The 16,347-nt window shown below is 37.3% G+C and overlaps 1 protein-coding gene across 2 annotated transcripts in view; it reads right to left on the minus strand.

The window, feature by feature from the left end:
* Positions 1–16,347, minus strand: part of Alas (5-aminolevulinate synthase) — a 164,031-nt gene that overhangs the window by 41,105 nt on the left and 106,579 nt on the right. For both annotated transcript variants that reach the window (XM_067141326.2, XM_067141327.2), the window contains exons 6-8: positions 9,941–10,151; positions 6,640–6,824; positions 134–478 (exon numbers count right to left, since the gene is read on the minus strand). In XM_067141326.2, coding sequence (XP_066997427.2) covers positions 134–478; positions 6,640–6,824; positions 9,941–10,151 — 741 coding nt within the window. The remainder of the gene's footprint in view (positions 1–133; positions 479–6,639; positions 6,825–9,940; positions 10,152–16,347) is intronic.

The raw sequence follows: 16,347 nt of genomic DNA on the forward strand, positions 1-16,347 counted from the left end.
TGCAAATAAGTCTGGAGTTGGTATGCAGGTCTTAATATACTGAGAAGTCACAAGGCATGGCAAGTTAAACTTGAACCTGGACATTAAAAGAAATATTTGTGAATTAATCTCTATGATACAAAAAAAGATTTACCTAGAGTTCCAGAAACTATATCCATGTTGTGGAGTTGTCCATCACGTTCTCCAATTCCAGCACCATGGTCACCATAGAGTCCCACAGCGTGGACTTCATCAACAAAGGTTAGGGCACCATACTTGTGGGCTACCCTGCACATCTCTTCCAGGGGACACACAGCTCCAGTCATGGAATGAACAGTTTCGAATGCAACAATCTTTGGTACACTAGTGTGAACCTTAGAGAGCAATTCCTCTAGATGTTCTACATCATTGTGACGGAATATATGCTTAGGTACTTTACTATTCCGTATCCCATGAATCATAGATGCATGATTTCCAGCATCCGAGAAGATATGACAACCTAAAAGAAAAAAAAAAGACACATCATGAAAAATAACATACTAGTACCATCTTCATCTTAAAAACACATATTTCACCCCCCTTCCTCATCCTTTTGTATATTCTTACAAGTCATTTTAGAAAGTATATGTCTCATTTACTGAATTGAATTGGATGAGCATATCAGCACACTCTATTTTCGTATTTTAGTACCACACAGTAACATGGTTCAAGCAAAAATGAATCTGTATTCTGCTAATTGGGATAGGTATGGCAAGACTTCAAAAAGGATGCGCCCCTGACTGTGTAGGATAACGTTGCAGAAAAGCCACAAGGCCGGTTGCTGTCGGTAATTATTAAATCCTTCCATTTTGTTCTAATAATAATATGAATACAGTCAAACCTCTCTATAACAGACTCCTCAGGGATCGAAAAAATTATCCGTTATACAGGAGTGTCTGCTTGAGAGAGGGGATAAAATGGGTACCATGAAAAATAAGTAGGAACACAATAACCCATGTACTTTATGTGAAAAAAAACCTCTCGTATTTAGTGTAGTGTACTGTACTACATTTCTGCAATGACCTGTACTCGCATGAGAAAGTTGTAGATGTGCTGCTGCAGCTGCAATGTACAGAACACACAAGAACACTTCTATGGAAACCTCTATTGAGTGCATTGTACAATATTACCATTAAACATGTTAAATTTAAGGCTAACATTTGAGTTTTTGAAACTTTAAATCAATATGTACATGTAGCAATCTACTGACAAACATCAACACTCAAAATAATCCTTTACTATGTTGCCTAGTTTAGTCCAGGGCTGCTAGAACAAGAACAACCATGGTGAATCATAGCCTCTTGAACTCACTGAAGGTGGTCGTGACAGTAATCGTGCATAACGTTGTTCTGATTTTTATAATAGTTTTAATCGGTGGAGGGGCACGTGACCATGTGACCTAAAGGCAGAACCGCGCCTGCTGAAATCTCCGATACCTAATTCTGCTGTGAATTCTAATGCTTTTGCTTGTATCATTGGTCTGACACAGGGAAATTCTGTCTTCTTATTTTACTGAACCACTCTAGCATTGCCTTATCAATAAGAGCTCCACAACCACATTAAAACTGTTTCATCCACTGTTCATTGCCAATTAAATGCCATTTTTTCAATTAGCCCCTCTTGGTTTTTCACAATTTCTGTTGCCCATGTCTTTCCAGTTTTAAACAGTTTACGCACACCACATTTCTTAGATTTATGATAGTCTATTATGCATACATTTTCTTTTAGAGATGAACACTTCCTCGGAGCCATGTTAAAACACACTAACTTTCTAACTTGAAACTGAACACATCAAAAGCCTAAGAGTCAATTTACAAGGAACCTGACAGTAAAAGTACTAATTCCAGCATTCTCGAGCATTGCATATTGTAGGTAACAGGACTGTGGGGGGGATGGGTGAGAGCATAGCTTAGTGTTGCCTTCCAAGAATGTGTACAACCTGTGCTGAAAGTTACGGTAACTTCAATTCTTGGAAGTACCGTCTGTGCAAAAAGTAACCGAGTACTATAGTAGTCCAGTATGTTCATACAAAATCAGCATACACACAAATTTACTTTGAAAACAACTATCCATTTAGGAGAGGTTTAACTGGAGTTTCTTGTGGTTATGGCGTGTCCATGTCCGTAACAGAGTGTGTCCATATAAGAGGAGTAAATTACTCATACACAACATGGGATTTTATCATGGACCTAGAATATCATCCGCTATGGAAGGGTGTCCTCTGGTGAGAGGTGTCCGTTAAGACAGCTTTTACTGTAATAATAATAATAATAATAATAATAATAATAATAATAATAATAATAATAATAACAACAATAATAACAACAATAACAATAACAACAACAACAACAACAGGAGCAACACCCACCACCATCATATGGCTTCAACTATCAAGTTGTAGACCTTCTGAATTGGTACCATCTAGGCAACCTGCCTACCAATTTAGACATTCCGACTGTGCTGCTGACTAACAAAAATAAATGGTGTTCTATTGGAAGGATATCATAGCTGAGTTAATTTAATGTTGTAAGCTGACACTAAGTGTACCACCAAAGATGTCTAATAACCCAGCAATGATAGAGACTGCAGACATTTTCGAGCATCCTTCAAAAATCAACTACCTCATCCAGGGATCATGAGTCAAACACTCTACCACTGATCCACTGATGCAGCTATTCTGTTGTTCATTCCATCAATATATTGCAGCAGATGTCTCAGAAGAAGGGAATAAAGTTTAAAAAGAGCTCCTAGAAAGTTACATTATGTTGGCACAAACATTTAACCAAATAAATTAGTGACAACATTAGATGAAAATCTACTTAATTTGAAAAATAAAAGGCTTCCAGACAGTATCAGAAAAAGGAGGATTAAACTTTATGGACATTCGCTCTAGATGAATATAGAAAGACTAACGTAGAGAATATTTGATCATTTCGATAAAAATCCCAAAACACAAATCCATTGGTCATTCTTGTTCCTGAAGATGAGTGGAGTATCAGCAGCTTGTTAACTGTGAAGCTAATTTTGAGGCTTACATAAATATGGACTCTGATGTAATAGTGGCCGAGCCTCCTATGCATACCATCAACGCTGAATAAGAAGAAGAAGAAGAAGAAGAATAATCCCAACAAGAAGAGTCGGAGCTACCTTCTCCTGTACCATCAGCAGACCAGACAGTGCAGTGGCTATTCTTCGATCCTACATACAGAGTCAGTTGAATGTAAACAACAGTGTTTTCACAGCAATAAATGTTGTTGAAAAGCGTGTGGAAGAAAAGAAGATTAACAGTAAAAATGCAGAAGAGACTAACGGATTTTTGACAAAGGTGTTAACGGAGGTGTGTTTCTTGTTTCACTACTGTATGTACTGTATTCTGTCTTCTAAAAAGTTACAATAATAAGGGTTATAATTAAAGTGATGCCATAAAATAGAGTTTATATTTAAATATTGTTAAAAAATAATGTATTTAGTATACTGTAAGACTGTAGATACATATGATTCAATTATGAGCTATACATGCTCAAAATTGGTATTCTCTATATCTCAAAATGTTGATAACTCGAAATAAAATTTAGCTCCTGAGGCGATTTAAAATATCAAGGCTCCATGTATATATACATACACCATAAGTCAATAAGACTACACAAAGGCTAAGTTTGCAAACCGTACAAAAGTCGTGTCAAGACAAGGTTAAGTTAGGTTAGGCTGATAACGAAATTTCAATCCATTTCAACTTTATAGAGGAGGTAACGTTACTTTTCTTTTCGGAGGAGTTATTGCAGATTTTTCTCGCTTCTTATACATCCTGATTGAATCCTATAAATACGAATTGGACAAAATAAGACCATACTAATAAAATGCTGTGTTTGTCATTTAACACCAACTATGTTATTAAATACATTCCTCGAACATGCCACAAATCTACTTACCTGGTATTACCCAAACAGATTTGCTACAGAAAAAAAAAATGCATTAATTATACCCGCAAATGTAACACAAGTGATTTTCATAATACGGCAGTGGCAGTACGTTTAATCTTGCAAGTCAAGAAAAAATCATGGCTACATAGCATCAACCTACAAGATTAACAATAACTGTAAGACGTCGTATAGGCAAGTAGCGTCCCTATACTGTATGGTTAGCGACACTGAATCGAACCCAACAGTTAGAAAAAACTATAAATCACTAATTTCAGTATTAACAGGGGAGAAAGATTGAGAATGTACCCTTAGTGTATAAGCTTATATATGACTGCTGTCAGCAATAGGATTAGAAACTTCAGATAAAGCACCTTCTGTTCAAGATATGCCATCGGTAAACAGAATCAAGAAGTTACATAGCGATGAACAAATCTATTTAAAGTGAGAGACATCTTTATTCTTCTAGTTTAAAACTTGCTTAAAACTTTACTAATGACAATTATGATTTTTTATTTTAAATTATATGAATAGAGAACAACCCTCTGTGCTTGCTTCCAGTGGCCCACAGAAAATAGTTTTCACTGGACAAAATGTCAATTTCATATCTGTCAACACAGAAGTTGGACTGAAAAGTTGATAGAAAAGAACTGGCCTTACTTATGACTTAATAGATACTGAAGTAATCTTCAATGCTACTTTGCTAATTCTAAATTATTTATCAGCAAATATCATGTAACAGAGAAAAGAATGGACCAAATACTTGAAAAATACTATCCTTCTGCCTTTCCTATAGCGTCTTACTGAGATGGTATAAAACTTTTTGTTAAGTGCATATGATGAATTGTGATAAAAGTATTTAAGAAATGATCAAGTTTGTGAAGATGATGATAACTATGCTAATGCTGATATCAGAAACAAAGAGGTACTTCCTGATACTGAAAGGAATTCAAACTTTCCTATGAAGTACAATATTCGGTCTATCTTGCTTTTTTTTTTTAACCAAGATTCAGTTTGAGAATTTTGAGAGGAAAGACTGTTTTTACTTAGTGCATTAAAGACACTACAATTAAGCATATACGGTAAGTATAGCATTATTTTAAGAAACAAAATAAAACTCGGTATACATCAGTCACTGGATCATGTAATGAAGACCTCGTTAAGACATTTCTACAGGAGACAAGGAAAGAGAAGGTGTAAACGAGAAAACGTACTATTGAACATACAAATAAAATCTATCCAACAAGGATATGAAACACTTGATTTTTTTTTTACATGCATGCATTTTACACTGTGTATGTACAGGTACCATACAGTAAAAGCTGCAGCTACAATTTCTGAAGATGAGAGGAGAGTATTAAAAGATGTGAAAACACGATAAAACAAATATGGAAAACTCTTCCACTTGACTTATAAAATAACTATATATTGAAAGGTGTGAAAAACATGCCACGACAAATATGAAAAAATTTGCAGTGGGGCCCATAAAAGTATCAAACATATTATTGAAGGTCGCATTCTTTCTAAATAAAATAACTGTTAGTTGAAGTCATATGTTTTGGACCAGTGGGCTATTATACATTTCTTTCTGGTCACACTCTTTGACCATGAATTATTAGGTGATTACACTCACCCATGTGCGAGAGGGTGAATTTGGCTGCCATCTTCAATGTAACAACACCTCAACAATAGTCGGCACCAGAATTGGTTTAGACCAACTCGAGATGGAGGAGGTGCAAGTTTTAACATTCACACCAAGTCTATGTGCTTATGATGTTGATGCCTGTCCACTTCCTGAAGGATTTTAATTTTGTCTTCATTAGTGAGTAATTTCACAACTTTTCCTATAGGTCTAACTGTAACCAGGCTATCACAAGACAAATATGCATCATGCTAGTCAACTTCTCATGATTATGTTTCTAATCCATGGGTAGGATATTATGCGACAAATATTTGCTACCCTTCACTGAACCACTTAACACAGAATACAATTCTAACTTCTGCCTGGAATGCGATATACAAGCATGAATAGGCTCACTGGGTTATTCAACAAACTCACTGCTAACCGGCAAGCAGAAGTGAACTTTCCTGACTCTAACAGTTTGCTCCCCGAAGGTGCAATTTGCCCTGTGAAGTTCAGGAATTCAAGGCCTTTTCCCATCATTGTGCAGCTTATGCAAACCTGCCTCCTGTGGTGAGGGCGCTTATCTGTGTTGGAAATCATGTTCCATTCACAAGGAATGACAAAAAACATTTTCAGGGCTTTACAATTTTCAGGGCTGGAAAAAAATGTGATCTAATAAGTGGTAATAGCAGAAATTCGTGATGCAATAAGTGAGATTTTTTGTACCGGTATAGATTTAATACAATGGGAATCAGGACTTTGAATTTCTGACATGTTATGCAAGAAAACATCTTAATGAGGAACACACTAACAAGGTTTCATTGTATTCATCTATCATCATCCTAAATATACATTTTTGCTTGATAAGGATGATGCTTGTTGTTTAAAGGGGCCTAACATCTAGGTCATCAGCCCTATACATTTTTGTACAAGTAATCAAACAGACACACTCAAAGTATATATTTCAAATACTGTTCATTATACCTCTTGTATAACAATGTTGTGTAGATTTTAAACAATAAATATTTAACCTGTTTTCATTTTCATGTCCCTGTGGAGAAGCATGTCACTGAAACATACCTGGAAGAGCTTTTGCCAAGGTGTACAGTGTAGAATCGTTCGCTACAAAGCATGAAGTAAAGAGAAGGGCAGACTCTTTGTGATGAAGTGATGCCAACTGCGATTCTAGTTTCTCATGATACACTGAATTGCCTGATATATTGCGTGTTCCACCTGCACCAGCTCCATACATATCCAGAGCATTTCTGTGAATAACACCAGAAATAATCAATATAACTTCTACTGCAAGAAAAATTACAGATGCACACTGACAGTCAATCAGACATATTAAGCATTCAAATATTTATTTTAAAAATAATTCAAAACAATCTTGTTTGGAGAAAAGGAAAAGCTTTCATTACAGAAACTGATGATCCTACAAGGTGAGTCCCACAAAAGTTGCCGTTCTTCCTTCGTGTCGCATGTATGTAAATGACAGTTTGGTCATCGTCACACCATTCCCCCTTTCATTAAAAGTTGAAAATGCTGTCCCTCAGCCTGTACACAATCAATGTAGCATATGATGATATTTTATTCACCCTATGCAATTCAGCCTTATGATCACTCTTTAACTGTGCGTTGTAACTTCCGGTTTTCTTACCCGTTGCTGACTACTATTCACTTACTTACATTAAAACAATTAGCACGAGACTGATATATGTTACAGAACAAGTCCGCGTCTCCCACGTGATTACTACAAGCGTACTAGTGAGGTGTGCATAGACCAACACTATGTGAAGTTTGCCAAGCGTTTCCATTACTGCGTTACTGCTTGTGCCTCTCAGTTGCCGCCTACAAACTGATCACTGGTCATTGAAACAACAGATGTTTCCACAACTGCATCTTTTGTAAAAGAAAAGAATTAGATAACGTAAAAACTTTTGTATAATTACAGTGGGAAAATCATGCAAAATTTATTTCCCCCCAAATTTCCATTTCAAAATTAAGCATGCAAAAATTATGTAAGGGGGAATATTACGCAGGTAAATATGGTATATAATTTTAACAATTACTTACATTTCCCATGGAACTCTCTGCAGCAATATACAGTGCTGTGTAACATCATTTTATCATTAAAGTGTGATAAAGTATATTGCAACTTCACTGTCTTTCAATGTTAGCCATAAAATTTCAATCTGAACACCTGCTCGCAACTCCCTTCTTTGATGGGAAAATGTCATTAATGAGTAAGAAAATTCAAGTGGCATGATTATGATTATGATGATGATAATAATAATAATAATAATAATAATAATAATAATAATAATAATAATAATAATAATTTTTAAATACTACTGGACTGAACCATAATCAAACCCACCATCTGGAGCTCAGAAAGTAAGCACTCTATAATATGAGTCACTCATCCCAGCCTATGAATGTTAATTTACATTAGTAAATATACCAACAGAGAACTGCTCTTTGCAGTGAATTATCGATAAATACACTGCCCTCCAAAAAAAATGTAGCAACTGATATTTGGGTAGAAAGCTCAGTTTAATTCTACATTGAATATGATTTACCATATTTTTTCCAATATTTATTGATTGGCTATGTTCTATGAATATTACTGAAGGAGAATCAATAAAGAATAACAACAGAAGGCTTTTTAATGCTATATTGTAATCCATTCAAACAATGGTGAGTGCTCTCTCATATTTCTTATTAATTTCATGCCACGACTGTTATTTCAGCATTGTAGTTTCTCTTGTATCTCTGACATTGACTGACCAGTATCTGAGCATTACCTGAGGGGTTTCTAAGCCATAAATAACTCATCGGTGTGCCTCTAACTTGGCGAAAGCAGTAGCCTTGGACAATGATGGCCGTAGCTACTGCTATGTACGGTAGCAGAGGTTTTGAATATGACTCCTACAAGCATTAATTGGGCTGTGAAATATATTCAGAATCATCATACCTTCCATATAAAGCCTGGTTCAGGCTGTTCTAGGTGCACTTCTGCCTAGCCAGATCACTTTTTGAGGCTAAATGTTGAGGAACAGGGGTTGAGGCTCAGAGTTGTCAGATGCAGGTCTACACCGTAGCTGTGAGTGAGAACACAGTCAGGAGGCGGCCCCATGAGACAAATTTAGCCTCTAAAGAAACCAGCCTGAGGACCAGCATTTTTGCCACAACAGTAGAGACACAATCTTCATTTCCTGCAGGTGCATGAACATTAGACTGAGGATCAGTGGGGACACGAACACTTTAGTAACAAGTCCAGATTCAACCTGAGGTCTCCTAATGGAAGAGACAGAATGTGAAGAAGGGCAGGAGAATGCCTTGCCCTCGTACTTTTGCCGAGATCACACCCTTTGGAGGAGGTTCCATGGTGGTGTGGGATGGCATAACTTCAGTTAACCATACAGATTTTGTAACAATTGAGAACGGCTTCCTTATGCACACAGATATGTTGAGGAAATTTTCATTAATCACATAATGTCACATTTGCATTTGCTTTCTGCTTACGCACGATAATGCATGACCGTCATGGAGTTTCTTTCACAGGTCAACATTCCCACTCTGGATTGGCCAGCCTGGAGTCCAGACCTCAACCCTATTGAGCATGTGTGGGACATGACTGGTTGTCACCTTCGGCACCGATTTTTCAACAGTCTGGTGTGAACTAAAGGTGGTGGTGCAAGAAGAATGAGAGAATGTACCGCAAGAGGATATCCAAGGCTTGATCAGGAACGTGCCCAGAAGACTTGCGGCATTAACTGGAGCCAACAAGTTTCTGGTACATTTCCTTAAATTTACGGCATTTAAATCAGTAATTCTGGTAACAAGAAAAATCTGTCAGGTTTTTCTTATTTTAATTTTAAAACCTTACCTTCTTAAACTGAAATGTTTTGGGCACTACTGTCTTTGGAACAGGTAGGGAAAGATTCTGTCTTTTATTCTGTAATGATGTTTTCAAAATAAATTTTACTGCCCTAAACTGAGATTATTCTTAAAATATCAGGTGTTATGCTGATTTTGGAGGGAAGTGTATTTATAAATGACTGTGTCATTATGTGCATCATTAATTCTCACAGTGGAAACAACTGAATAATTCCTTTCCTATTCCAGCATTTTATGGTGGCAGAGGTTTACATGTTAAAATATGGTTCTCCAAAATCTGATGCAATCTATCTTACTGTATATAGAAAGATGCAGTAGAAACATTCAAGATCTCTACAACAATGACTAAAACCTTAAATAGGATTTTTGAAGTTCATGCATTCACTTTAAAACTAATTAACTTAAGAGATCATGTGAAACCAGTATTTTCTTGAAGCAATTTTGCATACGGTAATATGCAGATATAGCTCTAACATACCTAACAGCTTCTTTCACCTTCGGATGGCATGACATACCCAAATAGTCATTGGAACACCAAACTGTGATGGGGCGCTCACCCCAACTGTACTCATAGGCTGATGGAAATTCAGTAGCTAAACGATTAACTTTCTTGAACACTCGATAAGAATGATCTCTCTTCTTTCTCAGGATCTGTTCATGGAAGAAGTCTTCATATGGAAATGTTCCTCCTAGAAAGATGAAAGAATGGCATTTTTGGTATCCATTAATTGTGAAATGAGGAGCTATCTGACGATGAGATAGCAGCCCCAGTCTAGAAAGCAAGAATAACGGCCAAAAGTATTAATCATGCTGACCACATGACACCTCAACATCTGCAGGCCTTCAGGCTGAGCAGTGGTCGCTTGGTAGGCCAAGGCCCTTCGGGGCTGTAGCACCACGGTGCTTGTTTTTATTATTATTGTGGAATAAAGAAATGAAAATGACATCAATATAGTATTTCTCATAAATTACATTAATTTTATCGTTCAGGTAATTGACATTTTTTGCGATTGCTTGTGTTTATATTTTGGGGACTAGGAATGCTATGTTCATCAAGCACCTGTTCCTGACAAGCTGTATTTTTGTAGTTTCTGAAGTACTGTAGTATGTCTGTATAATTATTTGTGCCATATATAGTCAACTATCATATCATATGCTTGAGATACCATATTTACTTGCATATCAGTCCCCTTTGTGCAATTTCCTTACCCACTATTCGGAAATTCTTTTTCTGAAGACCGGAGGTCTCACATAATTTCTCCACCCTAATTTTTGGGCCCCTTTTAGTCCCTACTCTTGCACTAACACTGGGAAAACACCGCTTTCTATTCCCTGTGAGTAGGGACCTCAGAAAGTGGTGAATAAAATGCTTCATTATCAGTGGAAAAAAATACTTAAGAGGTGGTAAAATGAAGTGGTAGGGAAACGAGACAAGGTGTAAAAAGGTATACAAAGTAGTTAAATAAGCTGAGATAATTTTCATTTCATACTAATAATATTAATGGCTGTGCCTAAGAATTTTAGGAATTTCTATATTCTACACTTACAATTCTGCTCAGAAATTAAACCTTTCAGCATAGAGCTGGTTCCAACCAGCCTTGGGCTGAGGACTCAACATATCCACCAACAGCTGTCACAAGTAGCCTAGATGTCACTGAAGGCATACTAGGGAAATGAGGAAATTTCCCACAGTTTTCCTCACCGGGCAAGAAGTTGTGTTTACATACCATTTTGCCAAACCCACTGAAAGGCATACACCAACTGAAACTATAAAAACCAAACCCCATGACACTACAACCCTTGAAGGGCCTTGGCCTACGAAGCGACCGCTGCTCAGCCCGAAGGCCTGCAGATTACGAGGTGTCATATGGTCAGCACGACGAATCCCCTCGGCCATTATTCTTGGCTTCCGAGACCGAACTGAAACTATGTACAACAATTTTATACCATTCATCACAGGAACTGGCTGCATAAGGAATGTTATTAGTGTCACTCATACCTCAGTCACTTTCATACTGTCAAAGCCAAGGTTGTTACCAAGAGAGAAAAATTAAAGTAGGTGTAAAGCTTGATTTAGGCCAAACATAGTACACTTTGTACACTGTATCTCACCAGCAATGGATCTGGCCAGATAAGAGTATATAGAAATATACCGTACTGGTTCGAAAATAGGCCACACATTTTATCCAAATTTTGGTCATGAAAAACTGAGGTGCGGCATATAGGCACATTACAAAAATAACACATGGCAACATTATACAATTCAAACATAGCGCTTGTTTCCCATTTGGAAATACTGCAATATTGTTGCTAGTGTCAGCAAATGAGAAGCTGGCTCTACTGCAAAAGAATCGCAATGTTGAACTCGGCTTTATTGTAAAGGTTGTTTATCTTGTGGGAAGTACTTTGTTTTCCTTTGTTACTCCAGTATGGTAATAGAACAGTAATAACATTAATTTTTTGCCACTAAGAATAATTACTTGGAATGAAAGGTATCAACAGCTTAGGAATTTGGCGTAGTTACGATGCAAGTTTCAAACTAACAGTTGTGCATTATGCTAAAAGCACAAGTAACAGAGAGGCCAGTAGTAAATATGGGTTAGATGAATCGAATGTGTGACACTGGGTAGCATTAGAACAGAAATGGCACAATTCTGTTTCAATGAGAATGGCTTTCAGGGGACCAAAATATGGAAAATTTCCAGAACTTGAAGTTACAGTTCTCTCATTTGTGGAAGCTAAGAGAAAAGATGGGATACCTATCTATCAAGAAACTATCCAGCTAAAGGCCTTGGAAACTGCGATGTTCCTGAACATACTGCAGACAGAATTCCGTGGAAGTATAAGTTGGCACCTTGCGCTCCGACAAGGAACTTCATTAGCACACAGTCTGATTCCATGGTTAAGTGGTTAGCGTGCTGGCCTTTGGTCACAGGGGTTCTGGGTTCAATTCCCAGCAGGGTCGGGAATTTTAACCATAATAGGTTGATTCCGCTGGCAAGGGGATGGGTGTATGAGTCGTCTTCATCATCACTTCATCCTCATTACAACCCGCAGGTCACCTACAGGCGTCAAATCAGAAAAGACCTGCACATGGCAAGCCGAACTTCTCCTCTGACACTTCCGACACTAAAAGCCATATGCCATTTCATTAACACACTGACTGCCAGAAGATTTTGTTGAAAGTTGACTAACTTCCAGTGGTACATCATCCAATTTCAGAAGCTTCATTCATACCCACTGCACCAGATCGGCAATACTGATAGCGTCAATTCTGATATGCCAAACAATACGACAGTACACCAGAAAGGGGTGAAAAACATCACATTAAGAACAACCGGGAATGAAAAGCTAAGAATAACAGTGATGTTAACTGTTATGGCTGAGGGAGGAAAGCTATCCCCCAATGTTATTCTGAAGCATAAAATTTTATCCAAAGAGAACTTTCCTAAGGGAAGAGTAACTCGCTGTCAGGAAAAAGGATAGATCATAACCAAGCTGATGACTGAATGGCTGGATGTTGTTTGGAACTGGAGACCTGCACTGCTCGGTAAGAGGGCCATGCTGGTTTTGGATGGCCTTAAAGGTCAACTCACACCTGAAGTGAAGAATAATGTTGCTTCACAGAAGACAGACCTTGTTATCTTACCTGGAGGTATGACTTTGAAACTACAGGTGCTTGAAGTAGTTGTAAACAAGCCATTCAAGGACCCCCTACAGAAATACTATTCAGATTGGCTTCTGCAAGACGACCATGCCCTCAGACTGTCTGGCATGATTATGAAGCCATCAGTCAGCCTCCTATGTGAGTGGATTCTTGCTTCATGGTGCAAAACAACATTAAATCTATCATCAGTGGGTTCAAAAAGTGCAGTGTGACAAATGGCCTGGACAGCACCAAGGATGACATACTGGGAGGAGAGTAAAACAAAGTGAGTATGATGAAATGAATAGTGAAGTTAGCAATCACAACAGTGATTGCACAATGAAACTTGTTATCGGTAGGTACAGTAACAATACAGGTATACTCGTTACTTGAAGAATGCTTTGCTTGTCATTGTAGTTTATGATCATATACTGCAATTAGTGATGAATGTGTTGAATGGTAGTTCTGTAGTGTTGTGCAAATTCCGTAAAATAAAACTGTTAGTTTGCCTCTCCATAACCTCTCTTCTTTCACCTTTCTTCCCTTCTTTCTTTCTTTCTTTCTTTCTTTCTTTCTTTCTTTCTTTCTTTCGTTCTTTCTTTCGTTTCTTTGTTTATTTTTTTCTTTTTGGTATTTTCAGTTTTTCCCACCTCAAATTTTAATTGTGTTGCTTATATACGAGCGTGGCTTATTTTTGAACCGATACAGTAATATAAAACATGTTGTATTTAATACTGCATGCAATAAGTGAAAATGTTCAAATCAAAAAAGTTTTGCAAGAAGCTTATTGAGATGATTCAAAACATTTTAAAAATATATTCTGAAAATCACTTGATATTATTGTAACCGTCCAGGTTTCTCCAGCCCTACTAATTTAATATAATATCATTTTACGCGATATCATTTGATATCAAGTTTATCCGCCATCGGCAATTATTTGTAATAACATATTTATTCAACGTCAATCATTTGTAATCAAGGCCTTTTGGAATCATATTGTATATATGATAACATCGTTTTATTATTTAAATTATTATATTATGTAGGATAGGAATTCATTATGTTGTAAATACGGTCAATATGTTGAGACATAGTTGTTTTCATTTCATCTCATATTTGTGTATACGGAGGGTTATTCTTGAAGCTGGGGGATTTTGCGTGACTCATGGGTTTAGCGAAGGCAGTAAACAGCGACCCGCGCGCGAGGCTTGCATACCAGCAGAGTACATCATCGCCACGCCTACTGGACTCGACGAGAAAGAAGAGAAGGGGGGATGATAATGCGATCTACGAATCAGATGTTTCGTTATATAGAGATCTGAGATGAAGCTGTTACCAAGAGTGGGGGAGCCCGGTGATGTTATCAAGTGCGGAGCGAGATACTTACGGATACTCCATCACTACTACTTCTACTGTGAACATCTACTTTGAACGACGTGATTTGATTTTTGAAACAGTGTGTGGTCGCTCCGCGACATAGTTATTTTTGTACAATGTGTTGTCGCTTCGATACAGTACTTAGGTACGGTAATGGTATCGGATCTGCGTGAGACGAAACAAGCTTACGGCTTGTGTTATTTTCAGTAAATATTCTGGACGAAGAACTATGTTTAGTTCAAGTCCATGGAATTTGGTACAAGTCTGTACCGTATAAATAGTATAGCTCAGTTGGATTGAGATTTCTACTAATATGGAAAAATTCATATCTCTGAATTTTCTCCTCTTACGATCAACGCTGATCAGTTTTTACAAGTATAGGGCCAATGTCTAATTTAAAGACTAGGCAATTAGGGAGTGTTAGTCCAGATAGCCCATACTACATCAGAGAAGGAAGGAAGGATGTCCATGGAGCAAATTCTACATCGAGAAGAAGAGAACGAGTAACCACGGAAACCAGATGACTTCAACGGAAGCTGCAATTGGTGAGCTTCAATTAGATAAAGCAAGCAATAGTAAATTCAGTAAAGTAAATTATAAATTCCTCCACGCTTTAAGGAAACTTTTCTGATTCATCTCATTTTTTTGTATAATAAATTCATTTGTATTTTATATTGCGTTCATTTTCTTTCTTAAGCGATACTTAATGGTTAATTATTTAAAATCCTACCCCTGTGATTTAAGTGTAAGTCTCTATGCTAGTAAATATAAATTTTGGTTTACAGTTTTGTTTTGTTTAAAACTGTAACCCTGGCGCCCAAACATCACATAGAGAAATGGGAAACCATGGAATGTTAATTGTTGCTATTTGCATGGCAATTTGCGGGCAAGCCACAAATAGTTTATTTGATATTCATGTGTCCCAAGATAATAACTTTCATCTCCCCAAGTGTTTTGATGAGGGGTTGAACAGTTACATTATCAAGTAATGAAATATATTATATTTTAAGTTACACTCAAATATATTTATAACTGATGTAATAACTGATGAGCCCACTGCAACACTGGGGTGGAACGCTGGCCTAAAGCCCAAAGGAGCTTCAATACTTTAATATTTACAATAAGTGAAAGAGAATTATGGTACCCTTCTGTTAACTTAATTTTTGAAATTCAGATCAAGTCTGAACACTGAATACAAGCTCCTGGCACTAAAAAGTTTAAATGACATACACATAAGCTAACTACATAGCATAGGTATTACTTTCAATAAAATTAACTAATAATAATTTTGTGTGGCTTTTTCTAGCCGAGTGCAGCCCTTGTAAGGCAGACCCTCCGATGAGGGTGGGCGGCATCTGCCGTGTGTAGGTAACTGTGTGTTATTGTGGTGGAGGATAGTGTTATGTGTGGTGTGTGAGTTGCAGGAATGTTGGGGACAGCACAAACACCCAGCCCCTGGGCCACTGGAATTAACCAATGAAGGTTAAAATCCGCGACCCGGCCGGGAATCGAACCCGGGACCCTCTGAACCGAAGGCCAGTACGCTGACCATTCAGCCAACGAGTCGGACATGAGTTCCAATGGAAGTGCTTCATTCTGGAATAATAGGAGAACTGGGCACAGTACACTGGTAAATACAGCAATTATAGTTTGTTAAATTTGCAAGTTTTAACTAGTACACCTAGCAGTACTAGTAAGCTATTATACTTGTTGTTTCTAAATTTTTGTCATTAATAGTTTATTTTAATGTAGTACATAAATTTAGGTCACCATTTTCCTTTTTAACATGATGGCGCATCACTTGTGATGTTCACGAGGTTTCTGCGGACATGGAGAGACATTTCACCACATTTTGTAAATTA

The sequence above is a fragment of the Anabrus simplex genome, chromosome 2 (genome assembly GCF_040414725.1).
Source record: "Anabrus simplex isolate iqAnaSimp1 chromosome 2, ASM4041472v1, whole genome shotgun sequence".
NCBI classification, from domain to species: domain Eukaryota; kingdom Metazoa; phylum Arthropoda; class Insecta; order Orthoptera; family Tettigoniidae; genus Anabrus; species Anabrus simplex.